Consider the following 22,037-nt stretch of genomic DNA (forward strand, 5'->3'; position numbering starts at 1 on the left):
GCCCCCAATCCAGTGTGTACCCTATGCTCGCCACACCACACCACGCACCACACGCAGCCCCACCTGGCACCGGCAAACCACCCACCCGCGTGTCCCTCCTACTTATTTTTACTAGATGACCCCCCAGGCATCCTTATTTTGCCCGCTGACCCCCCAAAAACCTATTTCGTCGTCCCACTCCCCATTCGCGCCGGGCCGTAAGACGCCGCACTTGCACGTCGCCGCGCTGCCTACAAACAATTCGGCGTTCTAATGTCAACCGCGGCTGTTGCTTTTGCTTCGGCGTGTGTACCGAACCATTGCCGCGACGCCTAGGCGTGAGAGACGTATTCATAACTCATAGCGCCTTCTCGTTTTCGTTGTTACCTACTGGTAGGCAAATATAAAATGTCCAGCGCCGCGTTACTTTGGTCTTTTGGGCGCGGCAGGGTCTGAATCTGGCATTAAAGACACACCGATGTGAAAAAGGGCATGGACGGGGGAGAACCAAAAGATGTATGCTGGTCTTCACCCTAGAGATCCTGCAGCCACTATGGTTGCTCCTCCCCCTCAGCCTACCCAGCCCTACCTCGGCGTTGCCCGTACGCGCTTGGGGAAGAAGATGAACATGACGGCAGGGAGTTGAAGAGGTCATCGGATGGCTGAAAGCAAATCATCTGGCCCAAAAGGGTTTTGCGGAAAACATATATGTGTCATATAGTCTGACACGCTGGTAGTAAATATCACCTTTTGTGATTTGTTCTCGTGAGAAACGCGTGTCATATAGTCTGACACGCACGCACGCACGCGTGTACCAGACAGGCATGCATGCGAGATGCACAGGACTAGTAGTGGTATTTATTTGCGGGGCGTGGTTGGGATCTACCAAGGCAGCGGTACTATACCTCTAGTACGTGCGTGGTCCTCTCCTCCTCTGCTTCCCGTATCATTCATTCACTCGGACACGCCCCGGAAGCTGGTATTCGATACGATCGATCCGTGTTTTTGGTATCCGTATCCGTACCGTAGGCGGTAGGGTTGATAGGGCGACAAGGCCAAGCGGGGTGCTTTTCACGCCGATTCGCCAGCCAAATGTATCTCCACTGCGCAACTATGGAGGAGTACGAACTGAAAACAAAACGGAACAAAAACAGCTTCCTCGCTCGCTCGCGACTGCAGACTCTGCTGGTTTCTTTAAAGTAGAAAAGATGGAAAAAAACAGAGTGCATGTGAGGATTAACTCTAGCATGATGTGGAATTTTGACTCTAGCATGCTTGTAAAATTAGTTAGAATATAGTTTGGTGACATGCATTAATTCCAAGGCCAAACTACATGTGGAGACAGGGCCCCGCCACTCGCGCAGCTGCTCTGCTCGAGCCTTTTTTCTGTGCCGAAAGCCCTCCCCCTCTTTCACCGGCTGCGGCAGCTGGTCTTCGCTTCCGCTTTGTTTACGCTAGCTAGCTCGCTTCTTCCACCTCCCCCTCTCCCTCTCCCACACGCGCCTCCACCTGTAGACCGCCTCCTTCTTCTACTGTAGCAGCTAGGGAGAAGGGGTGGGTGGGTGGGTGGGTGGGTGGTAGACCTTCAAGCTCCCTCCCCTCCCGATTGGACCGCCGATTCGCCGCCCGGGGGAGCTGACCATCAGCCCGATCCGTTCGTCCATGGCCAGTACGCTCGACCCCGAGCTCAGACCGCCCCCGCCCCCGCCGCCCGACCCGGAGCCGCCGGGGATGGACGATTCGCACTTCCTCGGATCCATCTGCGGGATGGGGGCCGGGGACACCGTCCTCGCACAGCCCGCCCCCGACGCTGCTCCTCCTCCTGCTCCTGCCCCGGCCCAGGTCCAGGCCCACCGCCAGCAGCAGCAGCAGCAGCAGCAGCATCAGCAGCTGCTGCCCTCGCCGCCCAAGAAGAGGGGGCGGCCGCCCAGGAGCAGCGCAAACCCCAACGGGGCAGCCGCCGCGCCCGTTGCTGCTTCGGCAGCCGCAACAACCCTGACCCCCGCGGCGGCGAGGCGGGCGGAGGCCAAGGCCGCCAAGAAGCGCAAGGAGGAGGAGGAGGACGAGGTGGTCTGCTTCATCTGCTTCGACGGCGGAGACCTCGTCGTCTGCGATCGGAGGTGCCCGCTCGGTTCCTGCCCAATCGCCGCCTCTGGGAAATGTTTTGGAGACTTGGATTTCTCACTCATCTTCCTGCGTGTGCGTGCAGGGGGTGCCCCAAGGTCTACCATCCGGCCTGCATCAAGCGGGACGAGTCCTTCTTCACCGCGCGCACCAAGTGGAACTGCGGTGAGCCAAGTCACCCGCCCACCAACAAAACCGCCTCCTCATGCTCACCTAGCTACTCACCCTAATCCTGCCCTGCGATAATTACTACTGTTAACTACCTTGCGCTCTCTGTCATACTCACCGCTAAGCAAATTATTTGCCCAATTTCGGTTCCTTCCTTCTGTCTGTTGGGGCCGAGTGAGCAAATTAACAGAGGAGGAGTTTTGGTTCCTTCTGTTGGGAAAGTAGTGTGAGCAGATTAATAGGGGAGCAAATTAATTGTTGGTTACTTCTGTTGGGAGCGAGTATGTGTGCAAATTAATTGGTTAGAATTTCCTTTGTCGCAAGCAAGCGAATCCATTGTAAGCAGTTTGTCGCAAGTAAGCAAATTCATCGCGACAAATAGATACACGTGTCTACTGCCTACTGTCTACTACTATGAGTTGTCTTCAAAAGGAGCGTGCATTTTCATACCTTTTGATCTGCACCTTGAGAGCCCAAGGTTTATTTCACATTTTATAAACCAAGTGTAGAGCCCAGTTTACTTTTCCTCTACTCTTATTGTATTACCAGCGTCGCCAATGAGTATGCTAGTACTTATCAAGATTTTCCAATTCAAGTACTTATCAAGGAATAGTCCACCTTGCTTGGGCTGTGTTTGATTACCTCCCAAGTCCAGCTGTTTACCTACACCTGCTGGCTCATGATGTCTCTGTTGACATTTTGGTTATCAGGTTGGCACATATGCAGCAGCTGTGAAAAGGCGGGGCACTATATGTGTTATACTTGTACATTCTCTGCCTGCAAAGTATGCGTCAAACACGGCAAGTTCTTCGCTGTCAGGGGGGCCAAGGGCTTCTGTGATACATGCTTTGGGACTATATTGTTGATAGAAACGAAAGATGAAGGCGATGATACAAAGGTGATTACCCTCCATCAATCTCAAAACTCTCCATTTCATTTTGCAATACTCAATTTATTTTATTTCATTTCGATTTTCGGATTTGGGTCCTTTCTGCAAACTATGAAGAGTAATTCCTCCTTTTGAGACACCTAGTTCACGAAACATCTTCTGTGATCTGCCTTACTTGTATTTGTATGGCATGTTTTTGTAGGGTCTAGCTGAGTCCATCCTTACACACGTTTTACTATATATGTCTTTCCATTTCATCTTCTTGCATCTCAGCATTCCGTAAAATTGTAAATCTGCACCTAAAATTCTTCATTAGTGTTTTCCAGTTTTAATGATCATGTCACTCCAAGTGGCTGTACTGAAACATAATCGCTTGGAGATGCATAATTGTGATTGGACAAGCAGTGTTTACCCTGTTTCGAAATTGGTCAATGCATAATGTAACTATATTGAGTATCTTACTTACGCTTCCAAATGGAAATATCTTACTGAAAGCAGAAATTTGCATTGCGAAGGAAAGGCTTCTAGTGTTAGTGCTCAATGATCTCATGTGCAGGCCGCATTACGCTCCTTAGTGAAATATAGTAGCCATGACCAAACTGCTAGTTGGTGCCCTTCCCTTTTGGGTTTCATTGGTTCCTTATATTCTTCAAGTGGCTCTTCCTTTTTCATGTGTTCTTCTTCAATTGCAGGTTAGGGTTGATTTTGATGATCGATTCACCTGGGAATACCTGTTCAAGCTATATTGGTCGGATCTGAAAGGGAAGCTTTCATTAACAATGGAAGAACTAACTGGTGCAAAGAGTAGATGGAGTGCTCCTATTACTTATGCCAGGAAAGAAAAAGATGAATCATCTGATGACTTATATGACGCTAATTATGATGATGGTGCTGGAAAACGAAGGCGTGCTAACCCTTCAAGGAAAAGGGGTAAAAAACGTCAAAACCCACAGTCTGTTTGTACCGTTGCTGTCGAAGATGTCAAAGTTGCAACAGGAAATGCTGAAAAGCTGCCCAAGAAGGAACCAAGTGACGGGGTTTCTTTGCCGCTGAATACCAAATGGGCTTCACCAGAGCTACTGGAGTTTGTGGGCCACATGAGGGATGGTGACCAATCTTTTATTTCCCAGTTTGATGTGCAGGCTCTTTTGCTTGACTATATAAAAAAGAATGACCTCCGTGATCCTCGAAGGAAAAGTCAAGTTATCTGTGATTCAAGACTTCACCGCTTGTTCAAAAAAACACATGTTGCTCATTTCGAGATGTTGAGGCTTTTGGAAATGCACTGTCCTGTAAGTGATGCTTCAACGGTAAATAATGGCAACCGTGGAGACATCAATCTTAATTCAGCTCAGATAGATGCCACTGGATATGGTGAAGTGGCAGATAAACTGTATCCTGATAGGAAGAAGAGGATGCATAGAAAGATGGAAAGAGAATCATTGTCTAATCTCAATGATTACGCAGCAATTGACATGCACAATATAAGTTTAATCTATCTACGCCGTAGCTTGATGGAAGATCTTATTGACGATCCCACGTTCTCAGACAAAGTTTCTGGTGGTTTTGTGAGGATAAAAATTACCGATGTTGGACAGAAGCAAGATATGTATCGTCTAGTGAAAGTAGTTGGTAAGATGTTCAATTTTTTAACTTATACTACCTCCATCCAGAAAAAAAGAACTTCTACTTGTGTCCATCTGGGAATAGGCGGCTATTTAGAAAGCATGTGGTCAAACTTTTCTAACTCTTGTCTTCCCAGAAAAGCTTCTCTAACTTTGACTAGGAATGTATAAATGAATCTGGAAAAATAGCATCATTGAATGTGTCGATAGTAAATATTTGTTTTGTAGTATCATAAACCAGATTTTGTTTGTTTGTGTAGGGACACATAAGGTTGCAGAAAAATACAACATCGGGAAGAAAAAGACAAATTTTGCACTTGAGATATTAAATCTGAGAAAAAAGGAGATTATCACGATGGATACAATATCAAATCAAGACTTTACACAGGTCATCTCCCTCTCCCTCTCTCATTTTTGTAATCTATATTTAAACATGAATGGAATATCATTATTAAGTGTATTGTCGCAGTTAATCTGACTGGCCGTTCTTCTAGTTTGGGTCATTGTGGACTTGATGACACAAGTTCACTTATCATTCATAGCTAGGTATATAATGGTCTTATTTTTAAGTGTTGTCAAGTGATGAGATCTTTAGACATGGGGGAATGTTCCTGCTCTTGGCATTTGACATAGGAATTTTGTGTTACATGCATCTATTCTTGTTTCTATGTGTGAAATTCTCTCAGACTAGATGAATGTTCTGGTTCAGTGGATTATAGTTGTGCCTCTAATTGAACATGCATTGCTCCTTTCACCTCCTTTTCTGGATCATTGAATTATCATTTATCAATGGGTAAAATATGTGCACCCATTATTTTTGGCAAGAACCTTGAGTACCTATATGTATAATTCACACATATAGAACAATGTACAACAAATAAACTAGAAAACTCAAGTAAAACTGCGATTTTCAGGGGACTCTGTACAACCATTGTTTGGATGCTGCCTCTGCCACTGATTATCGATATTTATGTGTAGGAGGAATGCAAACGCTTGAGGCAGAGCATGAAGTATGGTCTAATCGACCGACTAAAAGTGGTACTGCATATCATATTAACACCTGATGATCTAACTGACTTTAAGGTCTATGGAGTAAGTGTAGGTCTGATATGTTGTTTGATTTGTTTTTTCAATTTAGGGAGATATTCAAGATAAAGCGACGATCTTCCAATCTGTAAGAGTGAATGATGTAAGAACAATCCTACCGAAGGAAAATCATATGTACAAATCTCTTGATTACCATTTTTTTCTTCCAGAAGATTCTGATGTGTATTCTTGAATTTTTTCTAGTGGTTGGAAAATGAAAAGCAGAAGCTGGGCTATCTTCGAGACCGTGCAAGTGAAACAGGACGCAAAAAGGAATATCCTTTTGAGACGCAATCTTGGCTACAAATTTCTACTTCCGCATCATTTACCTTTTTCTGGTGCACACGTTCTTTGTTGACTCTAGGTGATAGACTGAAAGTGTTATTTCTTTTAATTCTCGGATCATTTATTTTCAAACATGCCGTAAAAATATCATAATATGTTAAATAACTTTATATTGTGACTTGCTGATTTGTACATGCATGGATAATCATTTACTCAATGGATAGTGTTCATGGCTTTGTTAGGGGGCCCTTTCTTCTCCTTCTCTTTCATGGCTTTGTTGTAGTCATCTTATGTTATTTTTAGAAATAAGGTATAGGCGTCCCAAGTTACGTTCGCTCACCCTGTTTTTACTCAAACTCCATGATAATCTGAAGTAACTCTATTTTTTCTATTTGGTGGCCCTTAACTGTATCATACACTTAGAGAGTGTGTGGAAAAGCTGCAGCTTCTCAACAATTCCGAGGAAAGAGCGCGCAGAATAAATGAAGTTCTAGAAGTGCATATTGATTCCCATATGGATCCTGATTATGAATCTTCTGAAGAAATGGATGATAAAAGAGCTGGTATTTGTCTGCTTGAAATATTGGTGCTATATTTACTTGATTAATAAAGTATTAGAATGTGGTTAGTCATCTGGCATCCAGTTGATAGGGATTTGCTGCTTAAATTCATGTGGTATGCCGCAGTAGCTATCTATGGATGTTGCAATATTTTATTCTGTTTTTTGCATTCGAGCCTTTTCTTACTGCAATATTTCATATAATATATCTGGAAAATTTCTTTCAGTTGATCCAATGCAACATTTAAATTGAACTGGCGCAGCTGTCCAAATGCATCTGATTTTTTTGCATTAATCTAATTTCATGTTTGATAGCATCGCTTCTTGGTTATATGCAGTTGAACAGAGTGGAAGTGGCAAAAGATCAAATGGGTTGTTCTCACCAATTAAAGTGCAAAATTATGCGAAAATAATGTCTGATGCTATCCGTAATCCCAAAAGCCTATCAAAACAAAGTACAATACCGAAATTGGGAGCTGGAAGAAGCTCTAAGAATTCCCATTCAACAACCGGTACGGATACTCCAAAATCTGGCACCAACGTAAGCAGCAAGATGTGTGAAGCTGCACCCGTTTCATCTCCTGGAGTGACACCATCTACTGAGTTGGAGCCAGAGAAAGTCTGGCACTACAAGGATCCATCTGGAAATGTTCAGGGCCCATTTACTCTTTTGCAGCTATCTAAATGGACAGCTTACTTCCCACGTGATCTGAGAGTATGGCTCATTTTTGAGAGTGAAGAAAGATCGTTGTTGCTGACAGAAGTGCTTTCAAAACAACCAAAAGATTTCGGCCAGGTTCCATCAGTTAGAAGTAGTAAAACAAAATTGGCAGGATCTGGACAGCACAGAAACGGCTCAAATGTGGATTTGAACAGCACTCCATCCCCAGCTGGTTATAGTAGGTTTAATTCTTCTGAAACGACAGTTCAGTCTGCTAAGTATTCTGTTCCAGAAAGGGCGAGTCCGCTGCACCCTTCAGATGAATTACAACATGGTGGAGTACAGGGAAGACGCTCTGCTGAATGTAACAACGGCCACAACCGGGGTGATCGGTGGAGTCCAAGCACGACGCAGACAAGTTGTAGTGGGCAGAACAATGTAGAATCTCATCGTAATCAGCATGCCTCACGGTCACAGGCTCAGCATAAAAGTAGTTTGCAAGCAGGTTGTGCAAAGGATTTGGATTCGAGGCAGGATTATTCGCACACTATACCTACTCAACTAACCAGGAGAGATGTCCCGAGTCCTGCACTTGCTTTGAGTCCATCCGAGTCCAGAACCGCTTCAAGTCAACACGAAAGCTCTTGCTTGAGTTCAACCAATCCGGGACTGCATGATGAACTTCATTCTTCTATTACCTCTGAAAAGACCAAGACCTGTGCTCCTGCAACTTCTGTTGAAGACAGAGGATCTAGTTCACCGTCTGCCATGCTGGCCCACTCAGAGAGAGTTCCAGTCTGCAGTCAGCAGTCAGTTCCTTCCGCAGCCGTTCCTGAAATATGCAAGGTGGGGGAGGAGATCAAGAATGAGGAAAAAACACGTGAAGCTGATGCATCAAATGTTTCAGTTAATCAGTCTCCTCAGTCCAAGATGTTCCCTGATTCTTCTCCTGACAACCAAGATATTGAACGTGAATCTGAGAGTAAGAAGGCTGATGCGGCCCACCCCGAAAGAGTTCCAGTCTGCAGTCCACAGTCAGTTCCTGCCGCAGCGATTCCTGAAATATGCAAGGCGGGGGAGACCAAGAATGAGGAGAAAACACGTGAAGCTGACGCATCAAATGTTTCAGTCAGTCAGTCTCCTCAGTCCAAGATGTTCCCTGATTCTTCTCCTGATAACCAAGATATTGAGCATGAACGCTCTGATCCAGCGCAGAAATCTGAGAGTAAGAAGGTTGATGTGGCCCAGTCAGGGTCAGAATCAGCAAGACCTGAAACTTTGGATACTAAGATACCTGACCACTCTCCAGTTTCTTTTGTTTCGCCGAAAATTGATCTTCCAACTGGGGAAACAGGTGCCACAGATTCAGTACCTAACCTGGAGAAAACAGAGGGAAGTGGTGAAGATTTAAATACTCAAAAGGAGTGTTACAGTGAGGCTAGTCTTGCCATAAGGGAGAAAGTGGTAGCTGATCCTGCTTCTTGTGCTAAGTCAGTAGACGCGTCTGATGTTCCGGAATCAGCATGTGATGTTCCAACTGGGGAAGTAGGAGGCGTTGATAACGTGGAGAAAACAGTTTTGTGTGGTGACGATTCAAATACTCGAAAAGAATGCTACAGCAAGAAGGCTACTCTTGTCACAATGGAGAAATCGGTAGCTGATCCTGCTTGTGCAGAGTCGATCAACACGCCTGATGTTCCGGAATCAGTATCTAATCTGGAGAAGAGAGATTCCAAGGGTCAAGATTCAGATATTCAAAAAGAGCTGTACAATGAGTCTATTATTGTCACGAGTGAGAAACTGTTAGCTGATCCTGCTTCTTGTGCCGAGTCTGCTGTTCCGGAAAGAGACTTAATGGGTGCTGATTCAAATGTCCAAAAAGAACTGCATAGCAAGTCTACTCTTGTCACAAGTGAGAAAGTGGTGGTTGAACCTGCCTCTTGCGCTGAGAAAGTAGGCGTCCCTAATGTTTTGGGCTCAGTATCTAACCTGGAGAGAAGAGATCTAAACGATGAAGATTCAGTTATTCAAAAAGAGCTCTTCAGCGAGTCTACGCTTGTCACAGGTGATAAAATGGTGGGTAAACCTGTCTCTCGTGCCGAGTCAGTAGATGTGTCCAATGTTTTGGAATCAGTACCTAACCTGGAGGGAAGAGATCTAAACGTTGAAGATTCAATTGTTCAAAAAGAACCGTTCATGGAGTCTACTCTGGCCACAAGTGATAAATTGGTGGTTGATCCTGCGTCTTGTGCTGATGTCTCTGATGTCTTGGAATCAGTATTTAACCTCGAGCAAACAGGTTTGAATGGTGAGCATTCAAATATTCAGAAGGAACTGTACGAGGAGTCTACTCTGGTCACAAGGGATAACATGGCAACTAATCCTGCCTCCTGCGCCGAGTCAGTGCATGTGTCTGATGTCCTCGAACCAGCATTCGACTTGGAGAAGACATATTTTGGAGGTGAAGGTTCAGATATTCAGAAAGAATTGCATGAAGGGTCTACTCTTGTCACGAGAGAGTACATGGCGGTTGATCCCGCCCCTTGTGCCGAGCCGACAGACGTGTCTTTAACAGAACAAAATCGTGGAGCTTTGTGCATGGATTCACTAGCAGCAATAGAGCAATTCATGACCGCCTCGCCGGAGGAAGAACCACAATGCTCTAGCCCCATTGCGTTATCCCCATGGGGTGAATCTGGTTACTATCAAGGTGATGCTGTTGATTCTGGACTATGGGGTGTCCAAGATGACACAATCAATGAAATGTGGTCATTGCTGTCACCGACACCTACTCCCCAAAATTTATCTGGTTAGTCAGTTTGTCGATGTTTAGCACGCGTCCATCAATTCTATAGTGTTTAATTTAACCATCCATTTTCTCTCCTTTGCAGGGGTTAAATCCGAGGTGGAAGGTGGTGCCCATGTTGTCAATGCGGCAACTGTTGCCCAAGGAGAGTATGATTTTTTTCAAAGAGATCCAACACCAGGGGTGCATTGGGGACTGACTGAGCAGGTACTCCCTCTGATCCATATTACTTGTCATCTTCACACGTTTTAGTATTGGATACATCCGCATCTAGACAAATCTAAGACAAATATGGATTGGAGGGAGTATGTTATATTGCAACATCTGACCAGCATTTTGCTTCCTACACGATATTCCGTATGACATTAAGTTTTCCATGCTACTTCAGGTGAAACCAAAAGCAACTGCTGCATCAGTATCACCGATAGATGTGAATGTGAGCACAGGAGCATTTGGCTGGCAACCATCAGCCAGCGAGAGATCAAATGCTGCATCAGTATCATCGATAGATGTGAATGCGAGCACAGGAGTATTTGACTGGCAACCATCAGCCGGTGAGAGATCGAACGCGGGAGCCGCATGGAGCACAGGCTACAACCCAAACATGTACTCTAGCTATGGAGCAGCAGCAGCAGCACCCTCTGTGAGAACCTCTCAGCAAGCACCGGTGAAGCAGGAATACACCGAGTTGGACGCTGCTAATTTCGGAGGGGCCCTGAGGAATTTCGGAGCGTCCTTTGGGAACAACACCAAGAGCTGGAACGCGCCCGCCGGCAATGCATCCAACCGAGGCAGCCAGCGCCGCGACAGGTACTCTGAGATAAGCGAGTCTTGGCTCCTTAGCTCGAATAACAACAACAACTATAGGAGTAGGGCAGATGGGTTTAGCGGTGGCGGCACATCACGGACGCCCCCGAGGGGGCAACAGTAGAGAGAGGGCGGTATGTAAATTCCACGAGAGCAGCGGGTAGGCACCCTACCTGCACACGCCACGTCGTTTCTACAAGAGTAGCGAAATGGAAGTTTTTGAGATTCTTTTGGGTCATATGTTTCCGCTTTTGTATAGACTAATCAATCAATCAGTGAATCACGATGGTAGTCGACGTTAGGAGGGCGCGCACACACGATCGATCTTCGTTCAACTGTAGTGGTAAGGAGTACCGAGTATATATATGTATGTCTAGCTTAGGAGAATGACTTTTGAGTGTTTCCCCAAGTAGATTTCTCTATTGTGGGGGCATGGCAATATTCCACTGGAGCTGCATGTGTACCGAAAACTATTTCTTCTTTCATCTTGGCCTCGATTCGCCTGATGTACCCAAAGTGAAGTAAACTGTGATGTCCGAGTGAATTGTCTTGGTTATCTGATGCCCTTGGTGTTGCCAGAATGGTTCTAGTGTTGTAATCTAGGACAGGAGACTATTTTTCGACGAACCGATGGCTAGTGAATACATATGTGATAACCGCGACATACCTGATGTGTTGCGCGCAAGAACATTTTGTGTAGTAAGATGACTCGTTTGAGAGGCTTTCATTGCACAAGTTAGGCAGGTGGCGATGACCAAGATTGTACTGCTATTCAAGGAGTTGGTTGGTTGGTTGTTGTCAATGTCATGGAAGATTCTTACGGCACCTGCATACTGATTTCGTTTTTGTCGCCGCCGCGCATAGTAATGCGGGTGACGCGTTGCTGTTGTTATAGATAGATGTTGTATTTGCGGTTGGAGAGTTGATAGTTCGATAACGGTATGTCATACTAGGCCTACCCTCCTAGCTACTAGATCTAGATGAAACCAACCTATCTGATGTAATGCAAGAGGCAATCACGGCGCACTTGTAGTCTGTCGACTGAGCGCTTGCATACAGCAAAAGGCTCGCCGCGTTATGTTCTATATGTACAGAATGTCGACACTTCATTTTCGTCGAACTCTCGAGTGAAATTTGTGTCCTTTTCTAGGCAACTGTTACGCCCGTTACTTGCTAACTGCCGTTGGTAGGGGGACGAAGACAGGATAGTATGTGTTTAGTTCAAGGTGCTTCAGGATCAGCTGCGCGGCCGACAGGTACGAAGAGTGGCCATCGACGAGCTCGGTGACATCAACCTGTAAAAAATTGTAGAACAGTTATGTAACAAGGCTGACAGATTAAAATTCGAGTAGAGGCGGTCACAAATTTGTAGAGAAGTCATGTAACAAGGCTACCAAAATAAAACCCGAGTCGAGGCGATCAGCATGCTTACGTTTTCGACGCCAGGGACATCGACGGCCTGTATCCCAGCCAATCCTTGCGTGAGTAGACTGCATATGAGATATGAGTGAATCCGTAAGTCGAAGAAAAGACGGTGACCCTAAACTGTTGTTCTGTCACCAACCATCGAATTTTAAAACATCATCTCAGCTGGAGAGCGCCAACTATAAGCGGAACCCTTCTTTACCTTGCGCGGAAGGTTACACCAAGAATCCAGTCATCTTTGGAGTACACGTTCACAAACCTTCCAGCAACCATCTGCAGCAATGTCGTGTAAAATTGTGGCAAGTTTTCACATGCTCGAGTATGACACACATGCAAACTGCACATCATAATGTTTCTGCTCACAAAAAAAATGGTACCTTCCTAGCAGGCTCCCACCGTTCGCCCTTCACCGAAACCGGCGCGCCTAGGAGCACAACCCTCTCGACAAGCCCCTCTGCTTCCATCAAAATAAGTGAGCGAAACTGCGACGAACTTGTATAGATGGGGAAGAGATAACTACACAGAAGGTACCGTTGTCGCTTGATAAAGCAAGCTCCTGCAAGCACTTGAATATGACACGCGCGCCTAGTGAAAACCCAATGAGGGTCACAGGCCTGGGAGGATTTCGGTGTCAGGTGGGAAAAATAATATGAGAGACTAACTGCGCTGAATACAGTGAGTTGCAGGTGGAACTGTACCTGTTCCCTTGTGATCCCTTCATAAGTACTTCAGCAAGCATTTTCCCTGCCTTATCTGATCTGAAAGGTTACAAATAGATTAGTTAAGTCAACATATTGCTATGAGTAATGAATAAAAAGGCGGGAATCTATGTTGAGTGTGTATAATAGCATGTTATGACATATAATAGCGTGTTAGTGTTCCTGGATTTAAGTGCGCAAATCAGCTAAGAAAATGAAGAGATTTTGCAGGTTTGGTACCTGTCAATAGCAACAGACCATTTACTATCAATGAAATCCGTAGCTGCAAGCAGAGTAGCGGGCCACGCAAACGCTGCAAGAAAACCACTTAAGACTGTTCTCATCGCACCTTGCTTCATCAGTTCCAGAGCAAGTCCTGCATCAATAGCAATGCAGGTTAATTAAAGGTGTTTACTACTCCCTCCGTCCGAAAATACCTATCATCAAAATGAATAAAAAGAGATGTATTTAGAATTAAAATACGTCTAGATACATCGCCTTTTGTTCTTTTTGATGACAAGTATTTCCGGACGGAGGGAGTATAACACAAGCTAGATGTACAAATCGACAAACATTACTTGATGTCAGCCAATCTTGTATTGCTGTACTCACAGCAATTATATGCTTAGACTCCCACTGAAGAATGTACCTGCCAGTCATTAGTCCGCAGTGCAGCGGTATAAGAATGTTGTACTGCTATAGCATTAGCTTTAAACACGTGGATCAAGTGCAGAAATAATGATCTGAAAAAAGAGCAAGCCAAAAATTATTCTAGACCTTTCTAGGTTATCCTTCCATCCTTCCCAAGGTCTAATGTAGTCTTCCTCATCAAAGGCAAATCCAGAAACCAAGATGCCTACCGCAAGACGCTGAAAGGGTGAATGACATTGAGGCTAAATCAGTTCAGTTATTATATGGATGAATGACATTCCAGTGAACATGGAATTTGGTGAGGCATCAGAGAGAGATGAGGAACTCACACCCTGATTATGGTTCTCACCAATCGGTTTGAACTCAAATTCTTTTACACTCCCAATCCTTCTTGCCATTTTGGTGCCCGTCAAGCCAGCTCCAGCAGCTAATTTACAAAGATCATTCCAAGGATATAAGTAACCAAGTAGAATATTTCTGCACTACTACATGATTATTCTTGTTGATCCATTCCATCTCTCTTTTGGCAATCCATCTAATCATATTAATTTTAAAATGTGCCAATACAAATGAGATGTGCATTATAGCTCCCATGAACAAGAAGTGAAACGTCATTGTATTGGATGACAACAGTACAGGACGAAAAACAAAAGCTCAAAATGACATCACCACAGGGTTTAGAAAGGACATTTATACCTACCCCCAAATGATGCAGCCACTGCCACAGAGCCAGCAACAGATCCCGCAGCAGTAGCCATAGCAGCAAATCCACTGGCTCCGATAACAGGCATAATTGTGCCCAGCGTCGGAGCAAGAGCACCAAATCCTGCAGCGATTGCTGGAGCAGCTAAACCTGTCATGTAGAAAGAAGAAGAGAATATGAACCACCCAATATTTTTTAGCATCTTAACAGAATTTCCGAAAAAGATCTGCTACCCCCAGTAATAGCCAGTAATGCTCCTCCGGTCAATGCAGCTGCACCAATGATTCCTCCACGCTTCCATTTCGCCCATTTGCTTTTGGGCGACGCGTTTTCCCCTGACTGTTCCTGCTCTTTTGCTGCTGCCATAGCAGAGCATGCGACCATAACCTCGATGGCTTCCTACAGCAGCAGAACGGGTGATCACAAATTATGTAACACAGCCTGAATACACGATTCATATGTTTCGGGTTCCTTTTTGTTTGATGATTACAGAATGCAGTTTGGTAAAATCCTATCCATAATTATCACTGCTGAAGTGAAGAAGAATTGTATTGTACAAACCATTTTGACCCACTTCACATCAAGCCAAGTTGCTAGTAACCGAAGAGCGACCCGATGCCGAGCGTCGTAGCCCTTCCTGAAGTGAGAGGACTTCCTGTCGTCTTCCTCTTGCGACACGGGCTTGTCTGCCACGCAGGCAGAGAGGAGCGTAAACAGCAGCGTCATCTTCCGGTGATGGGTGGCAGGAACATCGTCCAGGGACAACTTATCGATTCCCAGCAAGTCCTCGGCGGCGAAGCCTTTCTCTGAGGACCCGGCCATGCCGGAGCTAGTGGAAGGCCCCTGATCACCCTCTTTGGTTGTTTCATCAATTGCAGTGTCGCTGCTCAAGCTCATCACCATCACATCGACTCCTTTTGCCAAGGCGTGTTCCTGGTCGGATTTCTCCGATGTGCTCTCGGGGTCTTCTTCGAAGATCATCCTCAGGAACTACAAAATGGAAGTGGAATCAGACGCAGCGAAGCACAATTTAGAACAAAACGATAACAGCTATGTACTATATTCAGTGGTTAGTCCTAATTCAACAGTGGAATCCCCAAATGTGCTCTGCAGCTCACTGTCTGAAACGAAATGTAAATCCAACCACGGCGACAGGGGACAGAGAGTGTGATGAAGGGTGGTACCGCGCCGATGTGGTGCTTGGCCTCCGGCGAGGCCGCCGTCTCCTCCAGCCCCGGCCACGCCGCCGGGTCGATCTCCAGGAACCTGAGAGGACGGCGATCCCCAACCCAAAGTGGTAAGTGAAACTGAAGAAATTGGTAACCGCTGAGTGAAATGTGGGGGGCGGAGCGGACCTGAAGACGGGGCGGAGGAGGCCGCGGGAGTCGTGCGTCCAGAGCCCCTTGGCGGCGGCTTCGGCGTCCTCCCCGCTGCCGCCGGCGGAGCTGCTGCTGCCGGTGCCGCTGCCGCCGCTGGCGCTGCTGGCGCGCTCCTCGTCGTCCGCGGCGGAGGTAGGGGGGGAGCCGAGGAGGACGGACTGGTGGATCTGCGCCTGGCGGAGCGCGAGCGCCAGCAGCGCCCCCGCCGCGTAGCGCTGCGTCGGCGTCAGCAGCGCCGCCGCCATGGCTGGTGGTACGGGGTCCGGGCTGTGCGGCGCGGGCGGCAGTCGGCAGCTGGGGTTTGCTTCGAGGGAGGGAGGCGACGTGGACCTGTTCTGGTTGGGCCGGACGCGTGGCCGGCCGGCCGGCGCCGGTGGTTTTTATACGCTGTGCCGGTCAAAACTTTGGGCTTGCTGACTTCTTCTTCTTCTTCTTCTACTACTACGAGTTCACATGAAATCTATTTTGAAACATGTTGATTCCGGCAAATTTGAGGGGAACAAACCGTGATCTAACATGTATTTTTTCCGATCTGCCAATCCCCATTTGTCTGAAAGCAAATTTGGGTCAGTCGATTCCGGAGAGGAGAGTAGAGTAGGACCGACACTCAGCGCCGGCCGCGACATCATAGGTGGAGACGAGACAGAGGTGACGGTACTGAGAACCGTCAATAGCCCCGGTAGGGTAGAGGGTGGAACGTGTGTTCGGAAGTTCCAGAAGGAGTCACACACGGGAGGTTTACCTAGGGTCGGCCCCTCATGATTGAAAAAACACTTCAAGCGAGGGGTTACAATATTTGTGGGTATGAACTACCAAGACGATGACTAGCTGTCAGATGATCTTGATCTACCTGCTAGCCTTACTTTATAAAGAGGGATGAGGCATAGGGTTACACGTCCTGCAAAGTGGCTTGGAGTCTCAACCTACAGAGAGCCTTCGAGCCTTTCAAGTTCAAAGTTTCGGAAATGCAAAACTCCGAATGCTCATTTTATTTTTTGAAACTTAGGCTAAGCATCATATAGGTACAAAGAAAGCATAAGGTGAACTAATCGATTGAAATCACTATTAGATTGAAAACCAACAAGATTAATAAACGTATTAAAAAACGATGCAACTAATGCATTTTTGTTCTTCAATTTTGAATCCTGAAGACTTGAACAACTAAATACTTGTACAAACATTATTTATTTGCCCAATATGACAATACCAGTTTATTACTTCAGTTTTTATGGATGTTACAACCATTTTTTCTCCTGACCATACCCATCCCGTGCCAAGAAAGGAGGCAGCCACGAGATAGGCAGAAAGCTTGGACACCTACGAACAACAGGAGGAGAACCATCATGGCGCAAGCAACCATGTCCCTAGAGCCAAGAAGGTGCGCTTTGACGAACGCCCTCACCCTCACCTTCCAGCAGGCCCCATGGTACCGATTAAGCTCATCGATCACTCTGTCCAGAGCCGGCACCCTCGTCAGCCTCACCGACCAGGTCATCCCATTCCACAGCTCGGCCACTTCCTGGTCACTCTTGAGGTGGTTCAATATGATCCCGTGTTCCCTCAACAGCCGGGCGTCCTCGTCGGTGTCGATGATCCCGTTCATGAGTTCGACGTACCGGGCGAAGACCAGCGCCCTGGACCCGATCGATGCCTCGTAGGCCACCAGGTTCCGTAGGACAACTTCGGTGGTCATGTCGATGCTGATCACCGGGAGGTGCAATGTTGCGGTTCTCGCGCAGAATTCGATCGTGGAGATGCTGCCTGCTGTTGGGGTGAATGTGACACCGACATATGCGAGTTGGGTGATAGAAGGCACTGCGATCTCCTCAAGCAGAGGTGATATGTTTTTGTTGTTATGAACATCGGATGCACCATTGGGTTCCGGGGCGCCTCGTTGGGTAGCTAGCTGCTCGATGGGTTGCCTGACCATTGACAGGCATGGAAGAGTGGCCAGGAACTTTAGAAACATCCTCACCATGAAATCTGTCACCAACGACGCCAACTTCAAGCCACGCTTCACGAGCAATTCTATTATTGAACTCAGTGTCGATCTCTGCGGGTGGTCACTCAACCCATCTTCAAATTCTTCCACGTCACCATCTGACTCTTCAACACAACCACATGGTAACATATTAGAGTAGAGGAAATCTAGCAAGTGGGCGTGCCGTGTGGCGTCGGTGCATGGAGAGCTTATCCCCTTGAGCAAGCAAACCTCGTGAAAGAACCCGGACAAAACGGAGCTCAGATTAGGCCGTTGCACGCCATGGTCTGACAAGCACCACAACTCGACTACTTTGACAAGAAGAAACATTGGAATCTGGTTCTCCAACATCACGACGTCACGTAGCAGCATGCCGTGTACAGATGTCCTATGAGATGGGTCAACCAGATGCGACATCCTCGAGGGCATCCTTTGCAGTGTCCTCTGGTTTTTCACTATTAGATTGAAAACCAAAAAGGTTAATAAATGCATTAAGAAATATGCAACAAATGTATTTATGTTTCTGCAATCTTGAATGCTGAAGACCTGAACAACCAAACACTTGTATTCTTGGAAACATTATTTATTTACCCAATATGACAAGACCAGTTTATTACTTCAGTTTTTGAGGATGTTACAACCATTTTTTCTCTTGACCATACCCATTCCGTGCCAAGAAAGGAGGCAGCCACGAGATAGACAGAAAGCTTGGACGCCGACGAACAACAAGAGGAGAACCATCATGGCGCAAGCAACCAGGTCCCTGGAGCCAAGAAGGCGCGCCTTCACGAATGTCCTGACCCTCACCTTCCAACATGCCCCATGGTACCGGTTAAGCTCATCGATTACTTTGTCCAGAGTCGGCACCCTTGTCAGCCTCACCGACCGGGTCATCCCGTTCCACAGCTCGGCCACTTCCTGGTCACTCTTGAGGTGATTCAATATGATCCCGTGTTCCCTCAACAGACGAGCGTCCATGTCTGTGTCGATGATCCCGTTCATGAGCTCGACATACCTTGCGAAGACCAACGCCCTGGACCCGATCGATGCCTCGTAGGCCACCAGGTTTCGCAGAACGACTTCGGTTGTCATGTCGATACTGGTCACCGGGAGGTGAAGTGTTGCGGTTCTTGCGCAGAATTCAATCGTGGAGATGCCACCGACTGTTGGGGTGAATGTGACACCGACATATGCGAGCTCGGTTATAGAAGGCACTGCGATCTCCTCAAGCAAAGGTGATATGTTTTTGTTTTGGACATCGGATGCACCATTGGGTTTAGGGTCGCTTAGTTGAGAAGTTAGCTGCTCGATGGGTTGCCTGACCATTGACAGACATGGAAGGGTGGCTAGGAACTTTAGAAACATCCTCACCATGAAATCTGTCACCAACGACGCCAACTTCAAGCCACGCTTCACGAGCAATTCTGTTATTGAACTCATAGTTGATCTCTGCTTGTGTTCATTCAACCCATCTTCATATTCTTTCATGTCACCATCTGACTCTTCCACACAACCACACGGTAACATGTTAGAGTAGAGGAAATCTAGCAAGTGGGCGTGTCGTGTGGCGTCGATGCATGGAGAGGTTATCCCCTTGAGCAAGCAAACCTCTTGAAAGAACCCGGACAGCATGGAGCTCAGATTAGGTCGTTGAATGCTATGGCCTGACAAGCACCACATCTCGACTACTTTGACAAGAAGAAACATTGGAATCTGGTTCTCCAACATCACAATGTCACGCAGCAGCATGCTGTGCACAGATGTCCTATGAGATGGGTCAACTAGATGCGACATCCTCGAGGGCATCCTTTGTAGTGTTCTATGGTTGTTGGACTTGCAGAAAGTCTGCAGGAACTCGAGAAGAAACGACACGTCGATCGCCATCATCCATGCCAGTGTCTCATCGGTGAGGTTGAGTTGCCTGCAAGAAATAAACATAAGATAATTAGTAACGATCAAGATTTCCTTGGGTTATGCAATTAAGACAGATTGATTATTTTGCACTTGAACCTGTGATAGTGAGAACGAATCCGGTGCTCGAATGTGGCGAAGACGTCCACAAGTTGCTGGAACTTCATACTTGGCAGGTGGCTTTGGGCTCTCTTGGCCGCCGAGAGCTTGTACATCTCCATGTCACGGAGTCCTTGGCGGCAATGGTGGTAAGGGCCTAGGGCCACCAGCTGAGGCACGTACGCTTCAGGCTTAGTGCACAACAGGGGCTTGAGGACATCAAATATGGAGACGGGCTGGTCATCGCCTAGCTCGATCTCCTCTTCAAGGATTCGGCGAATCCGGATGATCCATTGTGTTTCATCAAATGGGAGGTCTGAGCATGTGACCATTTGGCCTGTCATGTGGGTTTCACATGTCATTTTATTTGAGAGCATGCATGCCGCCATTTATGAGAGGGAGGGAGAGAGTAAGAAGTGATGTAAAATGGCCGTTGGTTAGATTGAAAACGTACCACTACCGCTTGCGAAACAAAGCGTTAACATAGTACTTATGAAACTTATATTTATTAGCATTAACATATATAGTAACCAAAAGCATTTTGCAAGCAAAAGAAACGGTATAGAAACTTTCGTATATAGACAGTTACTAATCCCCCACAAAGAGTAGACTGGAGAAACCTATAAAAGGAAATAGAATTACCGCTTGCGTTTTCTATAAATTTAAGGGGGAGTAATTTAAGGGACATGAAGAAGGTAGAAACGGATGCAATTTCCATTACTCGCTGTTATTGCAGGTGGCGCTGTTGCCTGTTGGCCACTATAATCCTACGGTGCCCATCATCTTCGGTTAGCTAGGTGTCGTTTATCTTCAGCCTCGTTAGAGAATAAGTATCCATGCATTGTGAGCCTGTTCACATGCATGTCCGTAGTTTTTTGCTTTCTGCATGCACTCGTAGCTACTACTCCCTCCGTTCCTAAATATTTGTTTTTTTACACATTTTAAATGGACTACCACATATGGATGTATGTAGACTTATTTTAGAGTGTAGATTCACTCATTCTGCTTTGTATGTAGTCACTTGTTGAAATATCTAGAAAGACAAATATTTAGAAACAGAGGGAGTAGTTCGCCGCAGTGCAGCTGGTTCTCGTGTGTTGAGTATATTGATTATTAGGAAAGACTAGATAGACTAGGATTAGTTCTGACTTGTCTTGTACTCTAAGTTGATCATTGTACTCCTATATATATATATATATATATATGCCCACGAGGCTCAAACAATACATCCACTATTCCATCAACCTCTCTCTCCCTTCTAACATGGTATCTATTGCAAGTCGATCCTAAACCCTAGCCGCCGCCGCTTCCGCACCTGCGCGTCTCCCCTGGGGCGGTGGGACTCCATGACCGCCGTCGGGGGCCGCGCCGCCCGTACCTAGGGTTCGTCCGCCGGCCGTGTTGGCCGGCTGCCCTAGAGAGTCTTTTTCCCGATCCTTTGATCCGGGTTTTTCTCTCTCTCGCCGGTCGCTTTGATCGGCGTCTACTTTTTGGTTTTCCGATTCACTGGATCGGTTTGCGTCGCCCACCTCGCGCCTCTACTCCGACATCGGCGCGACCGGCCGGCTACTTCACTGACCCGGCGGCCTCGCGCGACACGCAACCCTCAAGGCCGTCGTCCGCGCGCCGGCCCGCCCGTCGCCCTGCGCCGGCCGTCACCGTCCTGCTCCGACCGGGACTCCTGCATCACCCGACCCGACGGCCTCGCGCCATGCGGCGGCCAATCGTAGCCGCCTTTTCACCCGCTGTCGCCGGCCTCATCCAGGACTCCGCCGCCACCACGCATCCATCGAGCGGCGTCCCCGTCCTCGCGCGCGATCGGATTGATCACCCGCCCGCCGCCGCGATCCGCCTCATCTACGCCGCGCGACCGACCTGGCCCGTCGGTTACACGCGCCTCCGCAGGTCCCGTGAAGATCATCCCCGAGTTCAACGCGCCTCTCCACCGATCGAGAATCGGGCTGCCGTTGCGTTGCCCAGTCGGGCCGCAGAGCCGCCGCCCCATGGTTCTCCTCCCGGCTGCACCGACCCGCATCACTGTTGCGTCGCCCCTTCGGGCCGTAGTGCCGCAGCCCGCGGTCCACCGCCGCCCCGGGGCCTTCCGCTCCAGGCCATCCCCATGACTGCACCGACCGTCGCGCCGCCGCTGCGTCGCCCCGTCGGGCCGTAGCGAGCGTGGGCGCGGTCCACACTGCCGTCCC

The 22,037-nt window shown here is 47.4% G+C and overlaps 2 protein-coding genes across 2 annotated transcripts; one reads left to right on the forward strand and one right to left on the reverse strand.

Annotated features, from left to right (window-relative positions):
- The first annotated feature begins 1,546 nt into the window (after window positions 1-1,546).
- LOC123094066 (zinc finger CCCH domain-containing protein 44) lies at window positions 1,547-11,533 on the forward strand. Its single transcript, XM_044516147.1, has 12 exons — window positions 1,547-2,099; window positions 2,189-2,268; window positions 2,982-3,169; window positions 3,853-4,792; window positions 5,046-5,173; window positions 5,764-5,823; window positions 5,924-5,974; window positions 6,076-6,146; window positions 6,574-6,719; window positions 7,054-10,185; window positions 10,268-10,389; window positions 10,571-11,533. Exons 1-12 carry the CDS (start codon window positions 1,642-1,644, stop codon window positions 11,111-11,113), a joined length of 5,919 nt encoding a protein of 1,972 aa, XP_044372082.1. The 5' UTR covers window positions 1,547-1,641; the 3' UTR covers window positions 11,114-11,533.
- Window positions 11,534-11,990: 457 nt separating this feature from the next.
- Window positions 11,991-16,237, reverse strand: LOC123094067 (transmembrane and coiled-coil domain-containing protein 4). The gene is made up of 15 exons (XM_044516148.1): window positions 15,822-16,237; window positions 15,651-15,732; window positions 15,028-15,456; window positions 14,700-14,865; window positions 14,464-14,616; window positions 14,093-14,190; window positions 13,890-13,981; window positions 13,691-13,761; window positions 13,353-13,488; window positions 13,113-13,172; window positions 12,946-13,028; window positions 12,792-12,868; window positions 12,617-12,687; window positions 12,422-12,479; window positions 11,991-12,284 (listed from the first exon to the last, which is right to left on the reverse strand). Exons 1-15 carry the CDS (start codon window positions 16,088-16,090, stop codon window positions 12,156-12,158), a joined length of 1,974 nt encoding a protein of 657 aa, XP_044372083.1. The 5' UTR covers window positions 16,091-16,237; the 3' UTR covers window positions 11,991-12,155.
- Between the last annotated feature and the right edge of the window lie 5,800 nt (window positions 16,238-22,037).

The sequence above is a fragment of the Triticum aestivum genome, chromosome 4B (assembly GCF_018294505.1).
Source record: "Triticum aestivum cultivar Chinese Spring chromosome 4B, IWGSC CS RefSeq v2.1, whole genome shotgun sequence".
NCBI classification, from domain to species: Eukaryota; Viridiplantae; Streptophyta; class Magnoliopsida; order Poales; family Poaceae; genus Triticum; species Triticum aestivum.

Bases quoted from the DNA above. Each gene is read 5' to 3' on its own strand.
- LOC123094066 (XM_044516147.1), top strand. From the start codon at position 1,642: ATGGCCAGTACGCTCGACCCCGAGCTCAGACCGCCCCCGCCCCCGCCG. The intron at 3,170-3,852 runs GTGATTACCCTC...CTTCAATTGCAG, and splicing joins ATGAAGGCGATGATACAAAG to GTTAGGGTTGATTTTGATGA. The intron at 6,147-6,573 runs ATATCCTTTTGA...ACTGTATCATAC, and splicing joins GAAACAGGACGCAAAAAGGA to ACTTAGAGAGTGTGTGGAAA.
- LOC123094067 (XM_044516148.1), bottom strand. From the start codon at position 16,090: ATGGCGGCGGCGCTGCTGACGCCGACGCAGCGCTACGCGGCGGGGGCG. The intron at 14,866-15,027 runs GTTTGTACAATA...CTGCTGCTGTAG, and splicing joins ATGTGAAGTGGGTCAAAATG to GAAGCCATCGAGGTTATGGT. The intron at 12,688-12,791 runs GTACCATTTTTT...ACATTGCTGCAG, and splicing joins GGTGGGAGCCTGCTAGGAAG to ATGGTTGCTGGAAGGTTTGT.